General features: G+C 48.3%; 2 protein-coding genes across 5 annotated transcripts in view; one reads left to right on the top strand and one right to left on the bottom strand.

Moving 5' to 3' along the window:
• ANKRD45 (ankyrin repeat domain 45) overlaps nt 1-15,981 on the top strand; it is a 28,255-nt gene extending 12,274 nt beyond the window's left edge. For 2 of the 4 annotated variants that reach the window (XM_073356393.1, XM_073356396.1), the window contains 3 exons: nt 5,910-6,004; nt 7,415-7,553; nt 15,466-15,981. In XM_073356393.1, coding sequence (XP_073212494.1) covers nt 5,910-6,004; nt 7,415-7,553; nt 15,466-15,617 — 386 coding nt within the window. In that variant the 3' untranslated portion in view covers nt 15,618-15,981. Of the gene's footprint in view, nt 1-5,909; nt 6,005-7,414; nt 7,554-8,949; nt 14,872-15,465 lie in introns of all 4 variants that reach the window. The other 2 variants (XM_073356395.1, XM_073356394.1) reach the window with 2 other exon arrangements.
• TEX50 (testis expressed 50) lies at nt 517-4,714 on the bottom strand. Its single transcript, XM_073356398.1, has 2 exons — nt 4,388-4,714; nt 517-1,068 (listed from the first exon to the last, which is right to left on the bottom strand). Exons 1-2 carry the CDS (start codon nt 4,712-4,714, stop codon nt 799-801), a joined length of 597 nt encoding a protein of 198 aa, XP_073212499.1. The 3' UTR covers nt 517-798.
• Nucleotides 15,982-21,914: the final 5,933 nt, after the last annotated feature.

The following is a 21,914-nucleotide window of genomic DNA, read 5'->3' as shown; positions in this document are numbered from 1 at the left end:
ATCTGCACCAGTAACTCTGTAGGTGGACCCTTGGTAGCTGCCCATGCCCTAAAGAAAGTCCTGGATAGCAGAAACATAAAGCATCAGGCTGAGGTTCTCTGATCCTGCCAAGTGATGCTCAGTGCAGGACCAGAGGAAAAGGGACAAAGCTGGTTTACCCTGTCCATGCAGCTCCCTGACACGCAGAGTGGTCAGGGAGCAGTTTGGCCCCTGGTGTGACCCAGCAGCTGCAGTTCTAAGGGGCCATTCTAGCAGCCAGGGGTAGCTGGACACAGTGGCTCTCCAGTCATGCCCCCTGTTCCTTGGCCATGCCCACTGTGCTGGAGGAGATGGTGTACAGTGCTTATTCTGGTTCCATGCCATATGGGGATTCATCTTTGGCTAGAGGAGTCCCCAACTAGCTGGAATAAGGCAGCTTTCCAGCTGCCTTGCATTGAGGGAGTGGCTCAAAGCAGCTGGATCACAGGAGAGAACTGGGGCTTCTTTCTGCCCAGTACAATGTTATTTTACTGACGTTCCAAATTCAAACCGCTGTCACCATGCTTCTGAAAGACTTTTTTTAATAGTCCCTCTTTCTCCCCTCCTGCTTCCCCACCTTGTCCATGGGAACATCGACAGTGTTCAACTCTCAAACTGTCATCATTAGATAAACATTCAAACAAACAGCCATCGACTTCAGATTGGCTCAGTCCTTGACCTCCCCACTCTCCTGCCTTTGCAATATCTTAGCAAAGAATATGTATACACAATTATTAGAGCACGAAAATATGATTGTTGTCTGAGGAGGAGTCCTTTCACTTATACTTCCTGCATCACAGTATCCATGCTGGAGCTGTGGCTGTACGGACAAATAGGGAAGATCTCTTCATCCTTAATTTCTTCTTCCTTCCTCTTCTTACTTAACTTCCGGTGCCTGGCTTCTTTCCTATGATGGTGGCATACGTACTTCAGGTATTTCATCATGATAGACGTGTTTGCTACCAGCCTGCAGAGCATTTTGTCGACGTTGCAGGTGCACTCAGCATGAAATTCTGTCGTGACAGAAACGGAAGAGGTCTCCACGGACACCTGGAAAGACAGAGCAGATGACATTGTGACAGTAATTCTTTTCATCGAGAGCCAAAAGCCATCAGCCTGGCTTTATTTCTTACTTACTAATTCAAGAGACCGCAGGCCAGATCTTCAGCTGGTGTAAGTCACCTCCACCGACGTCAGTGGAGTGACGCTGATTTACATCAGCCTGGGGATCTGGCCCATAGAATTGAGCAGAACTGTTCTTCGTTACCCGAGCAGGGGATCTGATCCATGGACTTCAATGGAGGTATGCTGGTTTACAGCAGCCTGGGGATCTGATCCAGTCTGTTGTTCTCCAGAGATTTACTCTCTGCAAGTCGTTATAAGAAAACTTCAGACTTATCCTCCCATCCACCTGCTAAGGCTCCCACTGGGTTCTACCCTAGCTGTTACAGTACTTTCAAATGTCTCCATTGCCCATTCTAGGGCTTAAATCAATCTCTAACTCTTAGGGGTCTAGGATGAGACCTTCCTGGGGGCAGATCACCTCCACATCTGCCTACAGGAGGTTTCTTGCACCTTCCTCGCAAGTGTCTGGTTTAGCCAGAAACAGGAAGTCTGAGTCAGTCTGGCTGTTCCTATGTTATGTTCATGGTGCATGAGAGAAATTCTTGAGTGAACCCATGCTACGGAGTCCTTTGCCATTAGATTCAGTCTTCAGAATAGCAATTCAGTTTAAAATGATGAGGCCCAGTTGACCTGTCCCTTTAAAATCAGCCCTTTCCTCTTTGATGGTTCATGGAGAGGTTTCAAGCTTCTTGGAACGGTGCTGAAGAGGGAGCCAGAGCATTTTAAATGATCAACAAGTCAAGTTTCTTAAGCATCTTCTAGAGACTGCTGACGAAGGGTCTAATCCTGGGCCTGCTGAAGTCAATGGCAAAACTCTTCATCGGTTTGAGCAGGTGAGCTGTAAGGGCCACTTCCTGATGCACTTACACTGAGCTGCACCTTGCTTTGTGAATAGTCCCAATGACATACAGCGCTCTGCCCCAAAAGCACCAGGGTCCAGGTCCTCAAAGGTATCTAGGCTCCTAATTTCTATTGATTTCAGTGGAAGTTGGGAGCCAAAATACTTGGAGGACCTGCCCCAAGATCTGACTCCAACTGAAAGTCCATGTGCAAGTATGTTGCCTCACTGAGGGCACTGCGTGGTTTGAGTACAGGCGGCAGCCCTGCCATGCGGGCAAGCCGGAGGAAATCCTTGTACTTGGATTAATTAAGTGTTTGCAGCAGCAAGGCCCCAGGCATTGACTGTTTGGTGATCACCAACCATTTGGAGTGTTACCCATATCATCTCTTCTCTGTTCCTTTCCTTACCTCTTCGGATTCAGAGAGCACCATTCAGTAACCCTAATCCAGTGGTTCTCAACCAGGGGTCCCCTGGGGATGGGCAGGTTTCAAGATGTGGGGGGCAGAAAGCCAAACCCCCACCATGCAGGACTGCAGCCTGGGGCCCTGAGCCCTACCACCCGGGGCTGAAGCCAAAGCCTGAGCAACTTAGCTTCATGGTGCCCCCTGTGGCGTAGGGCCCCGGGCAGTTGTCCTTCTTGTTACCCCTTAACGCTGGCCTTGGCTTTTATATGCAGAAAAACAGTTGTTGTGGCACAGGTGGGCTGTGGAATTTTTATAGCATTTTGGGAGGCCTCAGAAAGAGAAAGGTTGAGAACCTCTTCACTAACCAACACGGTAAACTCTCTGGGGCAGGGAAGTAAGAACATAAGAACAGCCATACTTGGTCAGACCAAAGGTCCATCCAGCCCAGTATCCTGTCTACTGACAGTGGCCAATGCCAGGTGCCCCAGAGGGAGTGAACCTAACAGGTAATGATCAAGTGATCTCTCTCCTGCCATCCATCTCACCCTCTGACAAACAGAGGCTAGCAACACCATTCCTTACCCATCCTGGCTAATAGCCATTAATGGACTTAACCTCCATGAATTTATCCACCTCTCTTTTAAACCCTGTTATAGTCCTTGCCTTCACAACCTCCTTAGGCAAGGAGTTCCACAGGTTGACTGTGTGCTGTGTGAAGAAGAACTTCCTTTTATTTGTTTTAAACCTACTGCCCATGAATTTCATTTGGTGGCCCCTAGTTCTTATATTATGGGAACAAGTAAATAACTTTTCCTTATTCACTTTCTCTACACCACTCATGATTTTGTATACCTCTATCATATCCGCCCTTAGTCTCCTCTTTTCCAAGCTGAAAAGTCCTAGCCTCTTTAATCTCTTCTCATATGGGGCCCATTCCAAACCCCTAATGATTTTAGTTCCCTTTTTCTGAACCTTTTCTAATGCCAGTATATCTTTTTTGAGATGAGGGGACCACATCTGTATGCAGTATTCAAGATGTGGGCATACCATGGATTTATATAAGGGCAATAAGATATTCTCCATCTTATTCTCTATCCCTTTTTTTAATGATTCCTAACATCTTGTTTGCTTTTTTGACTGCCGCTGCACACTGCATGGACGTCTTCAGAGAAGTATCCATGATGACTCCAAGATCTTTCTCCTGATTAGTTATAGGTAAATTAGCCGCCATCATATTGTATGTAAAGTTGGGGTTATTTTTTCCAGTGTGTATTACTTTACATTTATCCACATTAAACTATTTTTGTTTTACTACTGTCTGTACAGCACCTAGCACCCTGGGACCCTGATCCTTTACTGGTGTCCATAAGTGCTACTCTAATACAAATAATAGTGATAGCATAAGGGTGGGCTTTCCCTAGACCTCTGGCCATATCCAGAGGACTCCCACCTCCCCCAGGAAATGGGACACAAGGCTCAGGGATGATCCAAGCCAAAGTGGTGGGTGCTATCCTAGGCTGGTTGCTATTTCCCACATTTAAGTGCTTTGACTCTAGCTGTTCATAGCCTCTAGTTGTATCATGGCACAAAACTCGACAGCTGACAACCGTCCCTGGCCCTCTGGCCAACACAGGATATTTCAACACCTAAATAAGTGGTCTGACTTCCCAAAGTGCCAAGCACACAGCAGAGCCCCTGGAGAGATGGGTACCATCAATGGGAGATCTTGAGTGCTTGGTATTTTTGACAATCAGGCCACTTTCAGAGTGTCCAAACATGGACTTAGCTTTAGGCTTCTATTTCTGAACCTCTTGGCCTTGGTGTCTTCAATGGCGCCTCAAAATGGAGGCACCCAAAATTAGCAGACACATTTGAAAAGTTAGGCTTAAGTGACTTGCTCAAGGCCACCCAGTGAGTCAGTAGCAGAGTTAGTCAATTTCCAGTCCCATGCTCTAATCTAACCAGCATCATTCCTACCTTGCTCATTTACATCACTCACCTTCTTCTGCGGTCTTCTCAATTTGCTCCAAAGACAGTGTACACATAAGCCCCCTAGGAGGAAAAGTATAACTTTGCAGCTGGCACACAGAACCTCCAAGCATCCTTTGGCTATTTCCAGGTGAGTAAAGCAGTGAGATAGTTGGTCCAGAGGGTAGGGCAGGCAGTTAGATTGAAGCGAAGTTCCAAGCTGCAGTTGCTCCAGATCCTCTGGAAGAATTTCCCATCCAACTCTGACCCAGCTTGGGCGATCACAAAGGCAGAGGCTGTCTTGGAACAAGACGACAATCCAGACAGGAAAGACTAGGGAGGCGCCTCGGACGAACATGGTCTTTTTTTAAGAGGAAAGGTCTCCAGTGACTTGATTGTCAGCATGTACCAACTGCAGCCAGAGATCCAGCAGCAAATAGTCTTTAAAGTTCATACTGTAGTGCCTTGGATGGATTTTAAGCAAATGAAATCCTCCACCCTGGCGTTTCGTGGCTTGGGACCAAGCTCCAGTCCTGAGTGCCAGAGAAGTTGTCGGCTGGTGACATCATCAGCCAGTGGCGTTTGCTTTCAAGAAAGGTATTGTGATGTCATAAAGATCTCAAAGCTTTTCTCAGGGGGCACCGTACGGAGTTAAAGATATAAGCAGCCTAACATGGTCTAGCAGCGAGAGTGGGGAAGGGGGAGTTAGAAAGACTGACTTCTAATCCCAGCTCTGCAACTGATTTAGCCGCTCTGTGACTCAGTTCCCCGTTTGTAAAATGGAGATAATATTGACCCGTTTTGTACAGTGCTTTGAAATCCCTCAGGTGAAAGGAGCTATGAAGTGCAAACTATTATTAATACAGATGTTTGACTTGCCAAGGATGCTGTGCTAGTCCAGCCAGTTATAACTATGGAATTAGGTAACATGAGAACCCATGTGCACACAACAAGTCTTACTGGAGTCACAGCTCCTTGTGTGAGTAACTGCTCTGTTATGAGTCAGGGGTTCACCGTCTGGCCCCCCAACGACTTGGTCAGGGCAGTGCTCGGCGTTGTGCTCTTTCGAAGATGCGCAGGTTTGCCAGTGACTGACCCCTCAGGTTTACACCCTTAATGTAGGTGTGACCCTGTGGGAGGCTGAGCTCTTGGGACTTCCCCTGAAGTCCAGGAGAGCTAGAGGCACCCACCACCTCACAGGAACAGGCCCATCATTTCTAGATCCTTAGCTGGCATAAATTGGCATTGAAGGCAGTGATTTACACCAGCTGAGGATCTGTCCTGTTGTGCCTTGTTTCCCAATCTGTAAAATGGGACAATAGACTTATCTACCTCCCGGGAGTGTGGTGAGGCTCCATTCGTTAATATTTATAAACCCCAAGGGCTTCCAAGGAAGGGCAAATAATTAGTACCTAAATAGCCTTAAAGCAGTCTGGATCAACATGGGACACAAGGCTGGTTCCTTTTGTGTAGCAGTCTGTCTCTCTATAAGCCCCTGCCTCGTTCTGTGAGTACTTCCCCATGACTAACCTCACGTGTGTCCTGTTTCGCAGAAGCTAAGCAGGCTCTGCGGACGTTCATCGCCCACATCCAGGCAACGATTGCAGACCCAGAAAAGGTGCAGGGAAGGCTGAACAAGGAAGACAAGGTACAATGCAGAGCTCTTATCAGGAGAATCGACCTATTTGCAGTAAACTTTAGAACTGCCTTCTTGATTCCATGTGGGGATATGTTTTCTGCTCACACCGCCCTTTGCAGAAAGGCTTCCCCAGCCAAAGGGGTGGAGACTACACTCAGCAGTGCTTGCAATGGGGAGCAGATCAGCGTATGAATGGTAGTACTTTGTTATCCTGCTGGAGAAGGTGCTGGATAAACACAAAGGCTCAGATCCCAAAGGTATTTGGGTGTCTAACTCCCATGGATTTCAATGGGAGTTGGACACCTAAATCCCTTTGAGGATCTGAGCCCAAATGCTTTGCACTTATGAATGAAGCCTTATAGGTCCTGCGTGAGGTGAGCGTTATCCCCATTTACAGATGGGGAAAGCGACCCGTGGAGAGGTGAAGTGGTTATTCCAAGGTTACACAGGGAGACGGGAGACTGTGCTCCTCCCTCCTGCTCTAGCCCTTTCACTGCACTCTTAGTGCTGGATCGCTTGGCACCTCGTGTTGCTTTGCAGCATCTCCTGTAGCCCAACAGTGTTTATGGGCTCTGAAGAGAGTTGCGCCCAGTTCTCCTGAGCCCAGAGGCACAGCAAGAGTGACCGTCCGGTTCTGGATGATATCTTGGGAGCTCCTGGCTCCCAGTCCTGTGACCTGATCACTACACCATACCTCTCTCTTCAATTAACTGATACAAACTTAATCAATGTGCCTTATTTGTAACTCCTAACAGGAGAGACCAGATTTAATTCAAGGCCAATGTTGCATCCTCTCTTTTGTGGCTGGCAGAGGCAGGCATGTAAGAAATCGCACAGGCAGTTTGACCCTGGGTTGCTACCTGGCCTTCTGATTGGTTGAGAGGGGCCACTCGTAACATAATCTAAAATGAAGTACCATATATATTCGTTCATAAGCCGAATATTTTTGGTAAAGAAAAGTGACGCATCAAAAAGCTGGGGTCGGCTTATAAACAGGTCTACACCAAAATTTGATGATTTTAAACTCTATGAAATCATTGAATTGAATATCTAATACATTGTAGTTTTGTTTACCTGGAGTGTCTGCAGGCATGGAGACCCTCAGTTCCCTGTGGCCGCAGTTCACCGCCATTGGCTGGGAACGGTGAACCACGGCCACAGGGAGCTGAGCGGCTCCATACCTGTGAACACTCCAGGTAAACAAAACGTCCCGATCCACCAGTGGGTTACCCTGATGGGCCAGGAGCCAAACCCTGAAATATAGGGTCGGCTTATGAAAGAGTAATACAGATTTTACTATTTTTACCTATCCATCTTGGGGGTCGGCTTACAAATGAACTGGCTAATGAACAAGTATATACTGTAATTGATTTCCGGAGTTCACCTTCTAAAGGTTAATGTCCCTTGTCTCTTCTACAGAACATGTGTCTCAGCGCCTGTCGTGTAAAATCTGACTGGCTTGAGAACACCAAGGAGCCCACCAGACAAGACTTTCTGGATCAGAAGCAGCAGCTGGAAGATATCATGCTTCCCATCTTCACAAAGCTGGCCACGCCCCGTGAGTATTGGGGCTACAGAGCCCATAGCCTTATGGGCAGGATGAATCTGTTATATGATTTTCAATATCTATATGTAATAATGATAAATACATAATAATAATAATAATTAATGGACATTAGTAAATTACTGAAAAAGAAATTCAAATAGTCATAGCCACTGAATACAGGGTGGGCTCTTGAGTGACCATATCAATTAAAATGGTATACATGTGTTGCCCTACACAACATAGTATATGATATTTCTAGGACAAGACTACCTGAGGGAGTGCGGTGGCGGAAAGATTATGGGCCCCATTCTCTGGTCCTTTAGGGTAGCTTTGTGCTGGTCTCCACCCCTGCTGACTGGAGGGCAGGGAGGGAGGGATGAACACCTCCATCCTTGTATGTACAGAAGGTGCATAGACTCCAGGCAGACAGGTGCCATAAGGGAATGCGGGTGGAGAGATGGAAACCTGAGACGGGGAGGAATGGATCTGAAGAGTTATTCACTGTTGAGTTAGGAATGTGAGAAGGACACGCCAGAGGCCAGGGAACCTCCTAAGGATGCAGGGGGCTCTTTTCCTCCCACTGCCGGGAAATCCTGGATTTCCTTGCTCAAACGTATCCCATCCCTGATTATCCCTGGCTCAGACGCCCTCCCACTCCCCGCCAGCTTCCCACAGTCACCCAGCCTTTTGACCCCTGCCACCCAAATCCTGATCTTGGAGCCACATAAAACCCTAGGGCCAGCACCTCCAAACTCATCACTGCCTCCGACCAGAGCCCTCCCTAAGTGCTCCCACTCCCCCCTTCTCTCCTCTATCCAAACCCCTGCTCTCCAGCCCAGGCCACAGGCTCTGCTTTCCTCAATATCTGAATCCCTGGACTGCCCTAATCTTCCCACTCAGTCCCCGCTTCCTGGCTAGTCTTTTCCCAGCCATCTGCTGTCATGAGAATGAAGCCAGAGAGGACTGTAAAGCTGAAGGGGCAAGGAAGCAAGTGATGGGGAAGAGACCCTGCAAGCTCTAAGGCAGTCGCTCTGCATGTGCCAGCTGTGCTGGACCTCCCCTTAGACACCAAAGGAAATTCCCAGACAAAGACTTTGTTAGCTGGAGTTAAGACGGAGAGCATGTCAGAGACTTCAGACTAAAACCCCTCCCAGGGACTAAAAGCACTGAGATTCAATAGCTCTGATGAGGAAGGGACACACGGCAAGGGGACGGTCATTCAGCTTTGCTGTCAAAAGGGACAAGAGCACATAGCCCTGTCTCTAGGTCTGGTGATGATGTTGACAGTTTCCTCAGCTCTCTCAGCTGCAATGCATTGTATTTGCTGTATCCATTAGTCTGTAACTGCACTAGAAGAGGCAGTATTAGAACGCAATGAAGCATCACTTGGAAATCTGCTGTCTTGCAGGTCCTCTGACAGCGAAGAGCACCAGGTCGGCGCTGAACTGCAGCAAAATCTGAAGCTTCATTTCCACAGCTCCTGCCTGTCTTGGGGTCTTATATTTTTTTAAGCCTCACACATATATAGTCATTAATCTGAACATACAGCCCGAGAGCCAAACTTTGGTATTTCCAGGACAAGATTACCTGAGGGTGTGCGATGGCAGAAGGATTATGGGAGAGGCTGGATCCACATGCAGACGCAGCAGCATGGACCCATCTGTGATTAGTTTCTGAATGCCAAGATAGCAAGGTTGTTTTGCGGTTCGTGGAAGGTCAGATGAGGTGCTGGCTACCCTACATTACCGGAGTCTGTGGCACTTTAAATTGAATTCAACGAGACTTTATTGGCATGACAAGCTTCACAAGTGTTGCCAAAGCATAAAAAAGGGACAGACTCCTCAGGACTCTGTCAGAGGCAGGGATGACCCACTCGTGATGAGATTAGACACTGTCTTTGGGGTTAGATGTCCTGTAGCTAGGTGTCATAGCTGGCCCTTTCTGATCCAGAGGCTGGTTGTTTCAGCACCTCAGTAATTTAGAGGCTGATCTTGACGTGCTGAGCACCTGCAACTCCCAGTGACTCCAATAGGGGCAGCCCTTCTCAGGGGCAGGGTTTTCATTATAGTGGTTTTTTTCCACCACAAGTCTACTAATTGCAGACCTGCCTGAGATCCCCAGCGCCTGCTCACCCTGAACTTTCCACTTTAAAAAAATCAGCCTGACCTTGCAGTTCCTCTTTGATGCTTTCCCAGGTGTAGCTGTTGTCCCAGATGGCAGAAAACCTTCTGACGATCATGCCTCCTGACACAGGAAGGACAAAGCACAGCTGGACTGTCAGGCTCCCTCTCCCACTTCAGTTATTACTATAGGGCCCTAGTCATGTGAGGTGCTTTGCAAACATAGACGGCAAAGGCCCTGTCCTGGAGAGTTTGCAATCTAAAAATAGCAAAGTCTCTCACTTGTCCCTCCCTCGAATCAACGGGTGTAGTTTAAAATCCTGCAGCCGAGCACGTGCTGGAGGCTGTGCTCTGGCTACCCTGGCTGTCCTTTGCAGAGCTTCTGGTTTTTTTTTTCCATGCTGGTTTAAACCTCAGTCTCATTCTTGTTCAGGTCAAGGCCGTTCTGTGACAGGAATGAGGGCTCGGCCTACATGTGCTCATTGTGTTCTGGACCAAACGTGGGTGGTCCCCAAGGGTTATGCTGGGGCACCTTTCCCTGGCTGGAATCGCCTGGGTGCCAGAGCCTCAGTGATTTGCCTCCCATTCTGTAGTGCTACATGCTTTCCACAAGCACAGTGCTCACAAGAGGCTTTCAGCCAGGATCCCTCAGAATGAATTCCATCTGTTCAGCTGGCTAGTGGAGCCAGCACATGGCTGCTCAGACAATCTCCTTGATGATGCAAAAAATTAATCAAATAGCATAAAAGCTCCTCGGCCATCCAGCATGACTCACTGTCATGGCAGCAGGCAGAAAGCCAGCTTGCACCAAACATGCTGTAAAATGGGTCAAATCCACTGCAGTAGGAGCCGCTGCTTTTGATTACTTAGCTGTCCTGTGCATGCACCCTTCATTTGAGCTCTGCCTGGGTTCCTAAGGCAAGCTGGTGGGTAAGTCAGGGAACAGCTATGTTTGGCCCCTCTGTTGCCACAGGCACCTTATAAAATGCCCTCTTTAAAAAGTGTACCTGTCCGTTCACTCCAGGTGCAGTTCAGCCTATGTGGATAGCCACTGCAAAGCTCATGCCTCACTTAAACCTGACTTAGAAGGTTTAAGTGGAGCATAGGCCTTGCGCTGGCTCGCTGCATGAGGGGAGGAGAATGTCACAAAGAGCTGACACATTGCTAAGCAAGAGGACGTGACCCTCAAGTGTCAGTGTAAAGGACTTGCTGAAGGGGGCCCTGTGAATGACTACCTTAGATGCACCTGTATATGTGGCTCTGAGTCTGCTCCGAGCGTCCCATCCTGGAGCTGTGTGACTCCTCAGAAACTATTCCAGCAGCTACAGCTGCTAGATCTCTTTGTAGCTGCCAGTTAACAAGCTGAACTCACTTGGAGGTAATAAAACCTGTTCTGCTCTCGGTTAAAGTGCAGTTATGGTCAGAAAAGGGTCTGTAAAAATAGCCAATTGATTTGCAGAGCACCTTTGAGTTCCAACTGACCTCAGTGCTTTTGGCCCGTCCCTATGTTAAGTCTTGTTTATTGTCAAACCAGTACACAGCCCTTTCACAGCAGATGGGAAAGTTGTTGCAACCTGCATAAGGGTCCTTCCTCCACTTTCTTCCCATCTGCAGACTTCACTCATGGTGCATACATGGCTTATGTTGGGCACAATGTAAATAGCATGACCTTCTTTTTTCTCAGCACCTCTCGTTTCACTAAGGTCCATTTCTCACCTGAGCCCCTTGCTGGGTTTTTCCCCTCTTGTAACTGCTAAATTTACCCTTTTCCACAGGAAGTGCAAATGAGTGTGCAAACATTCACTCTTGCCTTGCTGCATTTGACTCTCCCTCCTGTGTATTTGTACCTCTCCCGTTTTTGATCATGAGTAACTTTAAAACAAAGAAACACTCAGTAAAGACAGAGATGGAGCAGTGCTGCAGGCTGCCATAGCATTCTTAGCTGTTTTTAGGAGGTCAGGAAAGCCTCTGGAAGCTCAGAGACCTGGCCTAGGCAACCACTAGGAGGCAGCATGGTCAGATAGATAGGGTTTGGATTGGGAGGCAGGAGACAGAGCATCTACTCCTGGCTCCGGCACTGACCTATGTGGGACCTTGGGCAAATCACTTACCCCATCTGTGCCTGATTCCCCTCTCAGCCTTTGTCTTGTGTATTTAGATTGCAAGCTCTTGAGGGAAAAGATGACATTTTGCTGCCCTAGCCCAGCAAGTCGGATTTCCCTTGGGACCCCTTGGCGTTACCTTCATATAAACAGTCGCCTTGCTGCTGAATACGGCACTGATACTGTCTTTGTGAAAGGAGCAGCTTCACAGCCCACAGGACAGGAAACCCTGGCCTATCACCCTCTCAAAATAGGCATGAGGTGTTCATTCCTGGCACAGAGGTGATGCTAAGAGACTGGCTGAGGGCTCTGTGCCTCAAGGCCTTGGAGCTCCTGGAAAAGGCTCTGCCCCTTGGCTATAACCATCTCCCGCTGTGACATTAGAAAAGGGAATGGTGGGGTGTTACCAGTGAAGTGCTGTGACCAATAGCAACATGAGCCAGAGGAAGCAGCAGAAAATAGAAACGAGGCCAAGGATCCACAGCACGTGGCCAGGCAGTGACGTAGGTTTCAGGCAGAGGTGAAGAGTATTGGTATAATCCCCTGTATCAGAACTGACACCAACCTCGTTGCCTGCCTCTGAAGAGCACCAGCGCTTACAATGTTCCTCCTCCTCCTCCTCAAGAACAAGGAACCACATCAAATCTGGTGCAACTCCAATGAAAACTACACCTGCTTCCAGCTGGTCCGCATGTGAGCCATGGGCTGCAATTCTGCAGTCAGGCACAGCTTCCACTGGGAGCTGAGTCCCTCTAATGAAGGGTAAAGCTGGGCCCAAGAGCTTTGAGCAAAGGGGGGATATAATAGAGGTCTATAAAATCATAAATGGTGTGGAGAAAATGAATAGGGAAGTGTTAATGCCTTTGCATGACACAAGAACCAGGGGTCATCTGATAAAATTAATAGGCAGCCAGTTTAAAACAGACAAGAGGAAATACTTCACACAATGGACAGTCAACCCCTGTGGAACTTGATGCCGGGGATGTTGTGAAAGCCAAAAGTATAACTGGGTTAAAAAAAAAAGATTTGGACCTATCCTCTAGAAAGTTATCTATCAATGGCTATTAGCAAGATGGTCAGGGATGCAACTTCATGCTTTGGGTGTTCCTAAACCTCTGGCTGCCGGAAACTGGGACTGGACAACAGGGGATGGCTCACTTGATAACAGCCCTGTTAATTCTTTCTGAAGTGCCTGGCATTGGCCTCTGTCAGATGCAGGATACTGGGCTAGATGGAGCATTGGCCTGACCCAGTCTGACTGTTCTAATGTACACTCTCCTTGGCAGCATTGTTGGGCTCACTAGCAGAGATTCCAATCTGTGGGCGGAAGAAGTGATCTGAAAGAAACCTCATCTCAGGCTATGCATATGTTAGTACCCCACACAGCTATGCAGGAGGCTGTGATTGCGTTTCCAGTCACATACTCACTAGGCCTCAGCGCTGCAGCAGGCTTTGGGGAGCAGACAAATTAATTAAAACTGTGTTGTTCCAGAGGGAGAATCTTAATGGCTTGGACAGCACGATGAATCATGCTGTGGTATTCCTCAATATTAACCTATTCCTCATGAATAGCGCAGTACGTTTACAAAGAACAGCCTAGTCCCTCCATTACCTCACGCAAGAAACCTTTCATCTAGCAAGCTAAAGCTTCGTTAGGGCTGCTGGCTTTGTAGTACTTCTGTGCCTGTGTTAATACTTCTGTAGCAACAGTCGCACGACCCTGAGCTAAACCTCACCACTCCTAAGCAGGTAAGTATTATCCCAGTTTTACAGAAGGGGATCTTAAGGCAACTAGAAGCTAAGTGACTTGCTCAGAGTCACATAAGGAATTTGTGGCAGAACAGGGGACAGAACCAGATACCTTGAGCTAGCCTGATAGAAAAAGTCTGAACTCCAGAACTTAGAAGTGAAGCAGAAGAAGAGCCACACCTGGGTCTAACTTTTACCTTCATAGGCTATTTCTAACTTTCACATGCCCCTCATCAGGTTTTTATTAACATGGTGTTGATCCTCCAGCTGCAGCTGATTCTGCTGGTGTGTGAATGGGCAGGGCATGTATGGTAGCAGAGCCTGCCAGAGAAGTGTATGGTGGTATGCTTAGGGCTGCCAGTGGTGGTGGAAGCAGAGTTTGATGTAGTTCCTTAAACCAACTTTACTAATTCCTTTCCCTGAGCCCTGGTCTACACTAGGACTTTAGGTCGAATTTAGCAGCATTAAATCGATGTAAACCTGCACCCGTCCACACGATGAAGCCCTTTATTTCGACTTAAAGGGCTCTTAAAATCGATTTCCTTACTCCACTCCTGACAAGTGGATTAGCACTTAAATCGGCCTTGCCGGCTCGAATTTGGGGTACTGTGGACACAATTAGACGGTATTGGCCTCCGGGAGCTATCCCAGAGTGCTCCATTGTGACCGCTCTGGACAGTGCTCTCAACTCAGATGCACTGGCCAGGTAGACAGGAAAAGAACCACGAACTTTTGAATCTCATTTCCTGTTTGGCCAGCGTGGCAAGCTGCAGGTGACCATGCAGAGCTCATCAGCAGAGGTGACCATGATGGAGTCCCAGAATCGCAAAAGAGCTCCTGTATGGACTGAATGGGAGGTATGGGATCTGATTGCTGTATGGGGAGAGGAATCTGTGCTATCAGAACTCCGTTCCAGTTTTCGAAATGCCAAAACCTTTGTCAAAATCTCCCAGGGCATGAAGGACAGAGGCCATAACAGGGACCCGAAGCAGTGCCGCGTGAAATTGAAGGAGCTGAGGCAAGCCTACCAGAAAACCAGAGAGGCAAACGGCCGCTCCGGGTCAGAGCCCCAAACATGCCGCTTCTATGATGAGCTGCATGCCATTTTAGGGGGTTCAGCCACCACTACCCCAGCCGTGTTGTTTGACTCCTTCAATGGAGATGGAGACAATACAGAAGCAGGTTTTGGGGACGAAGAAGATGATGATGATGAGGTTGTAGATAGCTCACAGCAAGCAAGTGAAGAAACCGGTTTTCCCGACAGCCAGGAACTGTTTCTCACCCTGGACCTGGAGCCAGTACCCCCCGAACTCACCCAAGGCTGCCTCCTGGACCCAGCAGGCGGAGAAGAGACCTCCGGTGAGTGTACCTTTTAAAATACTATACATGGTTTAAAAGCAAGCATGTGAAAGGATTACTTTGCCCTGGCATTCGCGGCTCTCCTGGATGTACTCCCAAAGCCTTTGCAAAAGGTTTCTGGGGAGGGCAGCCTTATTGCATCCTTCATGGTAGGACACTTTACCACTCCAGGCCAGTAACATGTACTCGGGAATCATTGTACAAGAAAGCATTGCAGTGTATGTTTGCTGGCGTTCAAACAACATCCGTTCTTTATCTCTCTGTGTTATCCTCAGGAGAGTGAGATATAATTCATGGTCACCTGGTTGAAATAGAGTGCTTTTCTTCAGGGGACACTCAGAGGAGCCCATTCCTGCTGGGCTGTTTGCCTGTGGCTAAACAGAAATGTTCCCCACTGTTAGCCACAGGGATGGGAGAGGGTTGAAGGGGTAGCCACACGGTGGGGGGAGGCAAAATGCGACCTTGTAACGAAAGCACATGTGCTATGTATGTAATGTTAACAGCAAGGTTTACCCTGAAAGAGTGTAGCCACTGTTTTATAAAATGTGTCTTTTTAAATACCGCTGTCCCTTTTTTTTTTTTTCTCTCCACCAGCTGCATGTGTTTCAATGATCATAGGATCTTCTCCTTCCCAGAGGCTAGTGAAGCTTAGAAAGAAAAAAAATGCACTCGAGATGAAATGTTCTCTGAGCTCATGCTGTCCTCCCGCACTGATAGAGCACAGACGAATGCGTGGAGGCAAATAATGGCAGAGTGCAGGAAAGCACAAAATGACCGGGAGGCGAGGTGGCAGGCTGAAGAGAGGGCTGAAGCTCAAATGTGGCGGCAGCGTGATGAGAGGAGGCAGGATTCAATGCAGAGGCTGCTGGAGGACCAAACCAGTATGCTCCAGTGTATGGTTGAGCTGCAGCAAAGGCAGCTGGAGCACAGACTGTCGCTACAGCCCCTGTGTAACCAACCGCCCTCCTCCCCAAGTTCCAAAGCCTCCACACCCAGACGCCCAAGAACGCGGTGGGGGGGCCACCGGCCAACCAGCCACTCCACCACAGAGGATTGCCCAAACAAAAGAAGGCTGGCATTCAATAAATTTTAAAGTTGTAAACTTTTAAAGTGCTGCGTGGCATTTTCCTTCCCTCCTCCACCACCCCTCCTGGGCTACCTTGGTAGTCATCCCCCTATTTGTGTGATGAATTAATAAAGAATGCATGAACGTGAAGCAACAATGACTTTATTGCCTCTGCAAGCGGTGATCGAAGGGAGGAGGGGAGGGTGGTTAGCTTACAGGGAAGTAGAGTGAACCAAGGGGCGGGGGGTTTCATCAAGGAGAAACAAACAGAACTTTCACACCGTAGCCTGGCCAGTCATGAAACTGGTTTTCAAAGCTTCTCTGATGCGTACCGCGCCCTCCTGTGCTCTTCTAACCGCCCTGGTGTCTGGCTGCATGTAACCAGCAGCCAGGCGATTTGCCTCAACCTCCCACCCCGCCATAAACGTCTCCCCCTTACTCTCACAGATATTGTGGAGTGCACAGCAAGCAGTAATAACAGTGGGAATATTGGTTTCGCTGAGGTCTAAGTGAGTCAGTAAACTGCGCCAGCACGCCTTTAAACGTCCAAATGCACATTCTACCACCATTCTGCACTTGCTCAGCCTGTAGTTGAACAGCTCCTGACTACTGTGCAGGCTGCCTGCGTATGACTTCATGAGCCATGGCATTAAGGGGTAGGCTGGGTCCCCAAGGATACATATAGGCATTTCAACATCCCCAACAGTTATTTTCTGGTCTGGAAATAAAGTCCCTTCCTGCAGCTTTTGAAACAGACCAGAGTTCCTGAAGATGCAAGCGTCATGTACCTTTCCCGGCCATCCCACGTTGATGTTGGTGAAACGTCCCTTGTGATCCACCAGAGCTTGCAGCACTATTGAAAAGTACCCCTTGCGGTTTATGTACTCGGTGGCTTGGTGCTCCACTGCCAAGATAGGGATATGGGTTCCGTCTATGGCCCCACCACAGTTAGGGAATCCCATTGCAGCAAAGCCATCCACTATGATCTGCACATTTTCCAGGGTCACTACCCTTGATATCAGCAGATCTTTGATTGCGTGGGCTACTTGCATCACAGTAGCCCCAACAGTAGATTTGCCCACCCCAAATTGATTCCCAACTGACTGGTAGCTGTCTGGCATTGCAAGCTTCCACAGGGCTATTGCCACTCGCTTCTCAACTGTGAGGGCTGCTCTCATCTTGGTATTCATGCGCCTCAGGGCAGGGGAAAGCAAGTCACAAAGTTCCATGAAAGCGCCCTTAAGCATGCGAAAGTTTTGCAGCCACTGGGAATCGTCCCAGACCTGCAACACTATGCGGTCCCACCAGCCTGTGCTTGTTTCCCGAGCCCAGAATCTGCGTTCCACAGCATGAACCTGCTCCATTAGCACCATGATGCATGCATTGGCAGGGCCCATGCTTTCAGAGAAATCTGTGTCCATGTCCTGATCACTCACGTGATCGCGCTGACGTTGCCTCCTCGCCCGGTATCGCTTTGCCAGGTTCTGGTGCTGCATATACTGCTGGATAATGTGTGTGGTGTTTAATGTGCTCCTAATTGCCAAAGTGAGCTGAGCGGCCTCCATGCTTGCCTTGGTATGGCGTCCGCACAGAAAAAAGGCACGGAATGATTGTCTGCCGTTGCTCTGACGGAGGGAGGGGCGACTGACGACACAGCTTACAGGGTTGGCTTCAGGGAGCTAAAATCAACAAAGGGGGTGGGTTTACATCAAGGAGTATTTCAGGCAGGACTTCACGGAGGGTTCCAATAAGAAATGGTGCACCTAAGTTATTGTTCTTATTGGAACAAGGAGGTTAGTCTGGCCTCTGATTGATACATGGCTAGATTTACCTCGCTGCACCTTCTCTGTGAGTGACTGCAGTGTGACCTAGAGGAATGAGTCCCCTAGACAGGAGAGGGGGGGAAGCAAATGAGTACAAAACAAATCTGGTCTATTTCTTGTTTTGATCCACTCCATCTATCTTTTACATCTTTGGCTGGCAGCAGACGGTGCAGAAGGACTGCATGCCATGGCTGCTCGGCAGAAGATGGTACAGTACGACTGCTAGCCATCCTCATCTCTTGCCTGCCCGGCAGAAGATGGTACAGTACGACTGCTAGCAATCCGTATCGCCTGCCTGCTCACCATAAGACGGTTCAATAGGACTGACTGCAGGACTAAAGAGAATGACCTGGTCAAGTCACTCCAAATTTAGTCCCTGCGCCCATGTCTGCCCAGGCACTCCCAGCCGACGTGGCCAGGAGCACCTTGGACATGACGATGACGGCTACCAGTCGTACTGCACCATCTGCTGCCAGAAGGCAATGGGTTGCTGCTACTGTGTAGCAATGCCGTACCGCGTCTGCCAGCACACAGGAGACATAGGGTGACGGTTACCTGAATGGGCTCCATGCTTGCCGTGGTATGGCGTCTGCACAGGTAACTCAGGAAAAATGGCGCGAAACTATTGCCTGCCCTTGCTTTCACGGAGGGAGGGAGGGAAGGGGGGCCTGACGATATGTACCCAGAACCACCCGCGACAATGTTTTAGCCCCATCAGGCACTGCGATCTCAACCCAGAATTCCAATGGGCAGCAGAGACTGTGGGAACTCTGGGATAGCTACCCACAGTGCAACGCTCCGGAAGTCGACTCTAGCCTTGGTACTGCGGAAGCGCTCCGCCGAGTTAATGCACTTAGAGCATTTTCTGTGGGGACACACACACTCGAATATATAAAACCGATTTCTAAAAAACCAACTTCTATAAATTCGACCTTATTCCGTAGTGTAGACATACCCTGAGAGACAAGCAAACTAGACTGGCTTCTTAGTCAAATGACTAATTTAAGATTTCAGAAGCCCTGGATGCAAATCCAAGCAAAGCCATGCTTCACAGTGGTGTGAAATCTAAGGTCCCTTCACATTGCTGACAAAAAACCCACCATAAATAAATAAAAAAGACTTCATAGCTAATTTAAAAATTCCTTTCCCAGAGAAACAAAAACTAACCCCGCAGCTGGCTTGATAGGGTACGGCTGTGCTTTGGGCACAGAACATAGGTTCAGTCCCTGATAAAGATGACTGTGTTTCATGCTGACTTGTGCTGTGTGACTTACCAATTCATTGTGGTAGCACGCACCCAAAACAACACATCCTGTAGCTGGTAACGATGGGAAGCAGTTCTGCTGGTTTCAATATGTGATGGGCCCTCAGATTGGTTGTGAAAACAAAGATATCTTTGATCTCTGAGGCAACAGCTTGAGGGTGAATCACAAGTTCCTATCACTGAGAGAAAAAGCAGTGCGTGTTTCGGTCTGAGGGGATGTGTGAGAGACATCCTACCTGGGCAATGGTTATGACACATCAGGTGGTGTTCAGTTTTGGAGGTCATTCCTCTTGCTTAATGTGCAAATTCCTTCCCAGAGAAAGCCAGGCACCACATTGGCTTCATTAGTGGACATTATCAAGGTGAGACTTTTATAGGACATTTGGGGTCCCAAACCAACCCTCATGGGCAATGTTAGAAGGATGGCACCTTTACATTTCTCTCCAGAATAACTTAGGCCCAGATTCTCATAGGTATTTAGGACTCCCACTGCAATCAAGGATCTGGGGCTTGATGCCTAATTTACCAATGTCATTCCCCAACAAAGAGAAGGCAGCCCACTGCTTGGCCCATGAGTTGGCTTTCACTACAGGTTGCACTGGATTCAATTCCTAACCAGCACTGCCAGTGAAAAGGAAGGCATCTTTCCGGTTCCGTAAAAACATCTTGTTTACAAATTGCTTGTAAAAATTACATGCTTGCTGTGCAGTATGGTGCTCAAGGCATGACTGCGGGAGGGTGAATGTCCTGACAAGTGCTGATATTGGTTGCAGAAACATAGGGATCTTTCACAGGCTTGGATGTGTCATTTACAAAGCACTTGCAGAAAAAACATGCTGTGGGATGTATGTGGGGGCTGGTCACCAACCGAAGGAGCTGGGAGTGGAACTAGAGGGGGTTTTCAACCTCTGCTGTAATGACTCATGTGTGATTGCTAAACATCTTTTCATGCTACTTGTACACGGGCCTGGCCCCAGTTTGGTCTAGCGATAGTGGCTGATGAAGGGTTTAGGTGGCATTGCGGGTGGGGTGGGGTGTGTGTGTGTTCAGTCGCAGCCAAGCACTCGGATTATGAGAACAAAGGGGACTTTCACCCTTTAAGGCAATAGCTCATGTGAGAGTCACACCCTTTCCCTGGAGAAAGGAACACCAGCCTGATCCCTGACGTAAAGCTCTGACTCTGGGGCTGAGAGGTCGCAGACAACTCCAGTCAGCGGTTGTGATGGTTAAGGTCCCATTCTACTTCGGAGTTAATTTCTCTTCTCTAAGCAAATCCTCTGCACCCTAAGCACCCTTCACAACTAAGGCCTGCTCTTTCCCTTTGATCCCAGTTCCTTAGGTGCAGCGCCCAGTGGTGCTGGCCCTTTAGCTCAGGCAGCATAGACTCATCATTGAAGAAACTGGGGTCTCTCCCTGTAGCTAGCCCATCCAGTCCTGAGAGCACATCCATTCACTCATGTCTGAATACCGGTGACATCATAGCACACTTTTTTTTTTGGAAGCCTTCTTGTTCCATTGCTAATTTTGCATGCTTGGCTCAGTGATCTGCTGCACACCATCTACCATCACCTCACTAGTCATCCCCTACTGTGATGACCTGCCACCATTCCTTCCACCATAGCCTTCTCAAGGTTATTTCCCTCTCTATGCCTGATGTGACTGAAGTACATAAGTTTGCGCCTGTTGATTTCTGACAGCAGGGGCTGCTTTTCTCCAATATTATTTCTAACATGAGTATCTCCTGCAGGGAAAAGATGAATGCTTACCAGATTATGGGAGCCAGCACCCGAGCTCAAAGGCATCAATTATCCCCTTGGTCACAGCTTTAGTTTCCCAAGATTCACTTCCATAAGTTGCTATGGAAAAAAAATGAAGCTTTTCACCAGTCAAACCTTGGTATGTTTTGAGATAGCATGGTTTTTCCATGCTTTCATGAGGGAAGCCATGTCTGAGTGAGCCATCTGCAGGCTTCTTCTGATTTCGTTGAAGCAGCCTCTGTGGTGGGGTATGTATGAGCCCAGAGAATTACATTCATGTACTGCCTCTACAGCTCGGCCATTAATTGTGATGTCCTGTTATTATTGATGGGGGGTCAATAATTGCTCTGAGAGCAACCCCTACTAAACATGCTTTACCAGAGAAATAGAGCGTTAGGAATCAAATTAATCAGGGGAAGCTCTACCAGTAGAAAACTGGAAAAACAAGACCCCTGTTGTGTTTGCCATTACAAATAGCTCATCTATGTCTTTCCTCTCGCCTCTTCTTTATGCTATGCATACCATCCTTTGAGCTGATCTTCACCTCTTAGGTTAAAAGATTAAACTACTCCATTTTGTCCAAATGGATGCCTCTCCAAGGGAAGGTGCTACAGCTTGGCTGACCCTGGGGCCTAAACCAGGGCTAAGAGCATGAGCTATTACAGTGCCAGCTAAAGGGCCAGGCTCTTCCTCCGAGTGCTGTACTAGACTCTTCTCCGCTGTGGAGCTGATGCAGAAGGGGACCAGTAGCAAACACTGCCCAGTGTGTTACACAGGCACACGTGGAAACAAGTCAAGCTCTTCTCACTCTGATCGTCAAGCACTCCTCCGGCTCTGGAACAGCCTGATAGACAGGTAAACAAACTCTGAATGTTGGGAAAGGCTTTCCCCAGCTATTTCACTTGCTTGTCCAATGAAAACAGAATCAGTAGAGGAGAAAAAGTATTGTATGGCTTCCAAAAGCTAAGCAGTTCGTGTCCCCTGGCTTGGTACGTAGAGCCTGATCCTCAGCTGGCATAAATTAGCATAGCTCCATTGAAGTCTCTGCTGAGACCTTGGCCCATAGTTATCCTTCATTGCAAAAGGAAATGACCCTATAACGAGCTGTCCAAAAACCCCCATCACAACTCTTG

This window comes from Lepidochelys kempii, chromosome 8 (assembly GCF_965140265.1).
Source record: "Lepidochelys kempii isolate rLepKem1 chromosome 8, rLepKem1.hap2, whole genome shotgun sequence".
Classification (NCBI taxonomy): domain Eukaryota; kingdom Metazoa; phylum Chordata; order Testudines; family Cheloniidae; genus Lepidochelys; species Lepidochelys kempii.
Note: the sequence above shows the minus strand (reverse complement) of the source record. Positions and strands in the feature narration are given on the sequence as shown.